The following is an 8823-nucleotide window of genomic DNA, read 5'->3' on the forward strand; positions in this document are numbered from 1 at the left end:
GCGTTTATACACGTACCTGTTTTGCTGCATGAAAATGTTTTGTCTTACAACACGACACGAATAGCTCTCTAACAGGTGCAGACAATTTAACATAAATATTCAGACAAAGATTACAACTTCTGTTTTTCTAAAAGCGTCCCACCCAACATGAACGATAACAGTCACTTTGCTGAAATCTTCTCTGCTTTTTATGGGGCCCGTGCGCACTGTAGTGCCCTTTTCGGACTTTCGCGACTGGGACGATTTTTTTCGAAAGCTAGCAACGCGGTTCTACATACAGTAGTCCCTCGCTTGAGCGACCCCTCTCGCAAGCGACCACCTCTCTTGAGCGACCAAATTTTGGAGCACGGACTCACTGTAGCACATCTTTACCTCTTGTGAGCGACCACCTCGGTAGTGCGACCAGCGACCGGGGTATTTTGCGACCTTAAGTAACGTGCGTTAGCCTCTTGCACGCGATTGTTGTTTGCAGCTGCCGAAGCCCACGCCTCGATGCCTAAGGATAAACAACGTAGGGTTCTCACCCTAAAAGAAAGATTAGATGTTCTTCGCCGAGTTGAAGAAGGGAGGTCGTGCCGGGCTGTCGCTACGGAGCTAAAAGTTGGCAAAACCCAGATTCAGAACATTCTCAAGGAAAAAGAGAGCTTACTCAAACAATGGGCCGAAGAAGGTAACTCTCAAAGGAAGTACACGAAGCCTAGGCGTTCTCCGTTTGACGAACTTGATGTTGTCGTGTGGGAATGGTTTGTAAGGGCTCGTGCCAAAAACATTCCCGTTAGCGGGCGCATACTTCAGGAGCGAGCAAGGCAATATTCTGTAGAATTAGGCTACGACTCTTTTACCGCGTCTAACGGATGGCTGCAAAGATGGCAGAAGCGACATAACGTCAAAATGGCAGTCCTGTCCGGGGAAGGCGCAGACGACGATGAAAACGTAGTGTCGGACTTGAAGGACAGACTGGAAAGAATATGTGAGGGATACGAATTAGGCGACATCTTCAACGCTGATGAAACTGGACTTTTCTTCCGAGCTCTGCCTACTCGATCATTAGTTAACGCCGTGAAAGGTGAACAAGCGAAAGGCAGGAAAAAGGCAAAAGAGCGAGTTTCAGTTCTTCTTGAGTGTTCCGCCACTGGGGAGAAACTCAAGCTTCTTGTCATTGGTCAAAGCGCAAAGCCGCGGTGCTTTAAAGGACTTGCCAGCACAGCATGTCTTCCTGTGGATTACCGCAGCAATAGGCGAGCGTGGATGACGATCAAACTCTTTGAAGAATGGCTAGATAAGCTGAATCAGAGTATGCAACAAAAGGGTCGTTCCATTTTGCTCCTTGTTGACAACTGCAGCGCGCACCCTGATGTTCATCGCTCCAACGTCAAATTGGTTTTTCTTCCGCCAAACACGACTTCCAAGTTGCAGCCATGCGACGCGGGCATAAGTCAGCAGTGAAATTAGTGTATCGAAAGAAGTTGCTCCGTCGGGTTATAAGTCTCATGGACGATGCTGCTTCTGCAACAGAAATATGCAAGGCTGTAAACGTTTTTGACGCAATAATGTGGCTCAAGTGTGCCTGGGATGCCGTGAGCAACGTCACAATTCATAAACGAATGTCGGTCATAGGTCTCTGTATGTATATAAACGAATGTCCTTCATAGGTCTCTGTATGTACATAACTAAAAGGCGTTCATAGGTCTCTGTATGTATATAAACGAATGTCCTTCATAGGTCTCTGTATGTATATAAACGAATATCGTTCATAGGTCTCTAGGTCTCTGTATGTATATAAACGAATGTCCTTCATAGGTCTCTGTATGTACATAAACGAATGTCGTTCATAGGTCTCTGTATGTACATAAACGAATGTCGTTCAAAGGTCTCTGTATTTACATAAACGAATGTCGTTCATAGGTCTCTGTATTTACATAAACGAATGTCGTTCATAGGTCTCTGTATGTACATAAACGAATGTCCTTCATAGGTCTCTGTATGTACATAAAGGAATGTCCTTCATAGGTCTCTGTATGTACATAAACGAATGGCGTTCATAGGTCTCTGTATGTATATAAACAAATGTCCTTCATAGGTCTCTGTACGTACATAAACGAATGTCGTTCATAGGTCTCTGTATGTATATAAACAAAAATGCTTTTCGAAGTGTGGTTTCCCTGTTACTCCAGGGACGCTTTCCGGCAATCGTGGCGAAAATGACGAAACTGAATCCACTGATGAAGAATTGGGGTCTCTCCTTCCTGGAATTGACATCGGATGGGACAAATACGCAGAATGCGACGAGCTTCCTACATGCGAAACGATTGAAGATGATTGGGAAGTGAACCTTATTGCGGATCTGAGAAAGGAAGAGCAGGACGAAGAAGACGGCGATCTAAAAGACGAGGATGACAATGAGCAAGCAAGCGACGACAATGGTACAGCAAATAGGAATGTCATTAGCGAGGAAACTGCAGCTTTGGCGCTTCGTCATTTGCGCGATTTTTCGGTTGCTCAGCAAAACGCTTATTTGCTAGATCTAGTATGCAAAAGTCAATCAGTTGTTGAGAGGATTCTCGTCGCAAAGCGCCTTAAAGCTAAGCAGGCTAAGATTACTTCATTTTTCTTGTAATGATTGTCTACGGACTTTGTCTTAATAAAGAGAATAAATGGATGTACGGGGTTTTCACCACGCCTATTTCTCATGGGCGACCACCTCGTTTAAACGACCATTTTTTAACGTACAAACGTGTGGTCGCTCAAGCGAGGGACTACTGTACTTCTCTTTTATACATGTTATAAAATATTGGTTTTGAATTTTGTTGTGAAATTAGACGTCATAACCTAAAAATCATGTTTTTTATTCTTCTCTCACACTTATTAGTACCACAGTTGCAAAGAAGCAAACGATAAACAATAACAACGTAATCGCTGCAGAAAAAAGCATGAAAAACAATTTTTTAGACAATATGGTTACTTACAAACTTAGCATACTGAGTCCTCTTCGCTGGAATAGCATCAACCTAAAGAAAAAGAATTCTAGTATAAAAATTGTGTTTTTATGTACATTTCAAATTATTCATCTATTTATTTATTTGTTTATTTATTTATTATTTTTTATTTTGACTATTTCTTTACTTATTATTGCATAATTTTATTTCATTCGTTTCTATTTTTCTAATTTTGTATTTGTACAATATATTATTCTTTATATACCTGCAGAATTACGTATGATATTTCTTGAAACACGGTGCAGCACAGAGGTGAACTCTGCATTTGTCGCAAATATAACTTGGCCTACTCTTGCAGCCCATCTTGCAACGCTTTGTTTGGGAAAGTGTCGACCGCTATATCTTTCTTCATTGAAAGATCTTTTTCTCCCTCGCTCCTTACGGCTGCAGTGCTGGTTGATCAGTTCGTCCGCTAACTGCAACCGAAAATCTTTCACCATGATATCGCCATTGACTTCTTTCATGATAACGAAGCTATTGATTATCGCCACTTCCACCGTGTACCAGAATATGCGCATGTACCACCTTTTTGATTTGCGCGAACTTTCACAAGGCTTCCTCAGGTTGTCGGCGAGGTCAACCCCCCCCCCCCCCCCCCCCCCCCATGAAACTATTGTATAGCTTCACGGCTACAGGACAGGTGATATTCTTACGTGTGCCATCGGGTTGGCGGCGCTCAACAGTGGTGAAGACGTTCGGTGGGGCGATGGTGTTTATCAACCCCACCGGCTGCTTATCCATCCACATCATACAGCGGATTTTAGGTATGATAACCTGGCCTCTTTCATCCACTGCCCAAGCGCCAACCGATTCTCCTCTCGGTGTTTCTTTCTTTCGAAAGACTCCTTTGACCGCATCTGGCACTCCTTTTCGGTTTGTTCTGCACGTTCCAATGAAAAAGGTGTTTTTCTCAGCAAGAGCATTAGCTAAATACGGACTGGAGAAAAAATTATCACAATATACGTGATAATTTTTCCCTATAAATAACACAAATTGTAAAATATCTTGACGAATTGTGGCATTACCTAAAAGAGGGGCACACAAGTCTAAAACGACTTGTGCTCCAAGTCCATGCTGCACCGTTCCGTTCTCCTTGCCCTTGTAAATTTGGAAATCAAACGTGTAACCGTTGAGGGAATCACAACTAAAGACCGACCGTTACCAAGGAAATATAACAATGAATATTTTTACTTACATGTAAAACGATTTGAAGCCGTATTTTATCGGCTTTGCAGGAACGTATTGTTTGAACTTCGATCTTCCCTTATATTTTATCATCGCTTTGTCCACAGAAACGCTATGGAGTAGTTCTCGCGACACATTCGACTGATGTGATCGATAATAGGACGAATACGATAGAGGGCGTCGTATTGAGGATTTTGCTTCATCATCTCTGGAATCGTATCTGCGTTCCTCGTATCGTTGAAGTGTAAACAGGATAGTATTGCACGAAATCGTTTGTACGGAATATTCCGCACGATGTACGACGACCACCCCATCACCGGGTGAGAGCTCCAATGATCTTGAAGGCAAGGCTTTAGTGACACGCCGAACGCGATTATCACCCCAAAGAACGAAAGAAGCTCATCTTCAGTCAAATCGAAATTTGGAATCTGCAAATAATTATAATTATAAGTAAGGGACATGTGTATTGAATTGATTTGAAACCTACTCTTTTCCTTTTCACTTCTCTTGCGTATCTTTTTGATTCTCGCACAATCAACTCCAAGACATCATCCGTGAAGTAATGACGAAATATTTTAAATGGCGTCATGCCCGCAGCGATGAACGTTGGTCCTATAGGCTCCGTGCAAGTGTCGTAGAGAGTAAGCATCGGTGGATTGCCAGCAAGGACAATTTCTGCCTGAGATCCATTCGGTAAGGTGTTTTTCGCTTCGCTTTGTTGCATTCGAGCTCGGGCACGTCGACGTCTTGGAACGCTTTGACTTGCGCTGCCTCCTCCAGTTCCCGCCGCGACATGTCTTCCTGTCGAACGACCTCTCTTACGTGTACCCTTTTTCTGCACACTTCTTCTCTCTTCCTGCTCTTCATCGAAGTCTGAATCATCCCTTTCTAAAAATAGAACATACTAAAGCACATAAAGTAAAAAATAAAATGTAAAAACATATGCCTACACAGTAGTAATTTATATAACATAAATTATTCCCAAATTTATTTATTTTGTTTACCTGAATCACCTTTTTCACTTGACGAGTCTCCTTGCACATAATCAGGTTCTATATAACAGAAAAGATTATTTTTTATTTATTTTTATTATTTTTACCTCTTCTTGGTCTTTTTCGAGGCGTGCTTGTTCGAATCGGCGCCGGCACTGCTTCGTTCTCATCCGAATCGCCTCCAAATACGTCCAAATTCGCTAAGGATAAGAAGTCAAGCGACTAATTCGTCAGAGAAAATGTACTCGAACTTCGCTGCGCTAAGGAGATAGGATTGACGTCGTCGTATTCGTCGGACGACATGTCCGTTTCGCTAACGTCAATATCTGAAACGGTGCGCGACGTTTCGAGAGCCTTCGCTGCTTCGCACGCGTCCATTGAGCTACAAATAAACCGCGAGCGACTGCGTAACGTGCGTTAATGAGAAGGTTTTTACTGAAAACGATGAAACGATACTTTATGTAATGGCTTTAGACGTCGGTTGCAATAAAATGAGTGTTGTTGATCGTAAAACGTTGATCTTGAAGCGAAAATAGCAGCTACAACTGGTAACTAAACGAAGAGCAACAAATGACGTGTTTACTTCCGGCTAAATACGTCTTCCTTCTCTGGAACTATAAAAAGCTTCTGACCGGGTTCCGTGAAGGGCCTCTCCGTGATTTCCAGCGAAACGGCGGTGAAGAAGTGACAAAAAACTTCGCCGAAGCGTAGGAACGTTCGAAAATGCAGGAAAACGCGTAGTTTTGATGAGAATAACGTGCGCTCTTGCGATCTTGTCCCTATAAGTCACCTAGCAACTATTTTTATTTATTTATATTGAACCTAACGGCTACAAAGTACGCATGCGCAAAAAGTCACTGCAGTGCCTTCAAGGAACATATGGGTTTGGAGCAAAGGTGACATGAAGGGTTAATGGCATTGGTAACCTTGAATGAGACCATTCGTCCAGGATATAGATTCGGTAGGACTTGTAGCGCCGAGTTGACATCCGTCACCGTGCTCCTTCCTCCGCAGATTATATTTGTCCTTCCTCCGCAGATTAAGTTTGTCTGCATGTGCCTCAAACACGATGAACATTACAAGGGTTTCGTAGAAACGCAAAATTCATTCTCTAGCTGAAGTAAGAATGATGTTTTCTAGATTACGTTCACATTATCTGATTTGTCGGATTCAAAAGAACACGAATCTTTATCGTCGATATGATAGCGTTATTTTGCTGAGTAATCCTCGTCGCTGTAACGACATTTCTTTATCTTCTTGCGCTTTCTCGGCCATATTCGGCATCTGAGTCACTTTCTTGAAGTGACAGAGACGTCATAACGTCGGCGTAAAGAGAATGGCGTAAACACGCGCAAGGACACGCAGGAGCGCACTACCGGCATCCAGTGACTGAAACCGGCTCGCCCAAGAAGATGTCAAAAGAGATTTCCCAGTTGCTGCTGAAATACAAGTTATGTGACGTAGACCTATGTTGCTCGCTTTTTATCGATACGCCGAGGAAGCTGAAAGCGAACGTTGACCTATCTTGAACTCCTGAGAATTTTGTGCGGATGTATTCGTTTTAATTTCCGTAATTTGCAAACAGCCACAAAAGAATTTCTCCTTTACGTAATAGCCTGACTCTACTTGTTGAGACCAGCTGGCTTTAAACCGTCTTGACCTATGCTTTCTTTTTGAGTAGACATTCTTCGTAACAAAGCGGTGCACCTTGTTGTGAGTCAACTTAATCAACTGAATCCTGCAAATCGAGCAGTCTATTTCTTAGGCGTGTCCTACCACCGCTGGTACCATATTGCGCCGCGGCTCCAAGATCCCCCAGCGCAAGCGCCAGCTGAAATCTGATTCTTGTACATCTTAATTAATTAAGGAAAGTGTAAAAAGCACGATGCTAGCTATCGATAACGCGAAGACCGTTAGCGGTCTGAAAGAGTACATGCACGGCGGTGAGATTTTTCAGCGATGGATACTGCTATTGATCTATTACGACAGGTCTCAGTGGTCTCCAACTCCGAGGAAAGTTGTGCCAGATTTTTGCCAACTTCCTTCGAATCGTTCACATTGCTGCTCTGGGCTTTTCAAAACTACGGAATTGGCTGTGGCAGAGATAGAGAAAGAGAGGAATACGAAAGGCCGGGTCACGTGATTTATTTAGCTGAGTAGACGTCTGTCGCTCTTTTTATCGCGGAAGATAGAAGACATCAGGAACGCTCTATCGAAGTACGAGTTACAACAGCGGGCTCTGCGAGGTACGAGTCCTTCAAGAAAGCGGCCGAAAGATAGCTTGGCGTAGGCTCAGAGTTCGTTTCACAGCTTCAGAGCTACCATTTTGCATGAAGCGCAAATACCCCTGGATGATCCTCTTGCCACAGACTGTTAGTCAGATATTGTTTGACGCTGTGATATTTTCCAAGACCAGCAAGTTTCCACACAAAAAGGGCCTTACGTACGTTTCCTTGACTGTCGAAGAAGAAAATGCACTTCGATATGCAGCTGGCTATGTGCCACACAAGCTATTAAAGAAATACAGAGCTAACCCTTCCAAAACCGCAGACATTTTCATTTTCTGTTTTTAATTAATGGAGCAGCCTAATGAAGTTGACCAGTTTGTGATGGATCATCAACAATACACATTCCACGACTACACTACTGCATGGATAGAGAAAATCAATCGTGGAGAACTGTACAGAGTTTCTGATGCAACCTACAAACTTTTCTACTACATGGAATGCAAAGAGGGTGCCATTCCAGCTGATGACGCACTCGTCCACAAAGGTATCTGTTGTTGAAGCCGTCATGGACGATTCTTACGTCAAGGACAAATTTATTAAATGAATGCTGTATCTTTAGAGACATACACTTTCGAGAATTTTTCTTCTTTCGAACATTTCGTGCTCTCTCACGTGTTCGCGAAAGTCTGAAACAAATTCTGTGTTTGTAAAAGAAAACTGACGTTATATCCCCTACCTCTTACGGACCCGACGACTTTGAGCTCTGCAGTAACCTAGGAAATAAAACATATTTCTTAAAAAATTTTTAGCAAAAAATCAAATCACTTGTCACCAGTCCCCTATTAAATAAATTTTGGTCCAAATTCTCATTTTTCATGTAGAGATTCTGCACATGCGGATCCGTAAAGACTATCGTATTCAAAGCTCGTCAACGGCCTGTCAACTTTGGCCGAATCAAGTACCGCAATGCGAAACCGGCTCCCACTTTATTAAACGTCTTGTCAGGGGGGGAATGGAGTTTTTCACCGTAGGCAGACGGCAAGGGGTACCATAGCTACGGTAGTTAGTAGCCAAACATACATAATTTTAATTTTCATGCAGCTGTCTTCTCAATAAATGCCGTTATGTTCTTTGGACCTTTTTGCTTTGGTCACTTTTTACGTTAGAGAATACTGTTCTCAGCGAGCTATCCTTTACCTTAGAAAAAGACCCAGCTGCCTTTCATAAATCTGATTTACACTATAAGCCTGGGTTTAGGATTCTAAAAAAGTGAATATTAAAAAGGCAATGAATCTGATCAATAATTTACTTTGCTCTGAAAAATAAAAAGACTTTCCATAATTTATTGATAAGGTTACTTCACTTCTTTTTCCCCCACAAGTCTAAAACACAGCAAAAATTACTATTTAATGAATAAAGAAA

The 8823-nt window shown here is 42.5% G+C and overlaps 1 protein-coding gene across 1 annotated transcript; it reads left to right on the forward strand.

Annotated features, from left to right (window-relative positions):
• Nucleotides 1-492: 492 nt before the first annotated feature.
• LOC136197582 (tigger transposable element-derived protein 6-like) lies at nt 493-1446 on the forward strand. Its single transcript, XM_065987375.1, has one exon. It carries the CDS (start codon nt 493-495, stop codon nt 1444-1446), a length of 954 nt encoding a protein of 317 aa, XP_065843447.1.
• Nucleotides 1447-8823: the final 7377 nt, after the last annotated feature.

The sequence above is a fragment of the Oscarella lobularis genome, chromosome 17, assembly GCF_947507565.1.
Source record: "Oscarella lobularis chromosome 17, ooOscLobu1.1, whole genome shotgun sequence".
NCBI classification, from domain to species: Eukaryota; Metazoa; Porifera; class Homoscleromorpha; order Homosclerophorida; family Oscarellidae; genus Oscarella; species Oscarella lobularis.

What these genes read in the sequence shown, in the direction of transcription:
- LOC136197582 (XM_065987375.1), top strand. Translation starts at nt 493, where the DNA reads ATGCCTAAGGATAAACAACGTAGGGTTCTCACCCTAAAAGAAAGATTA.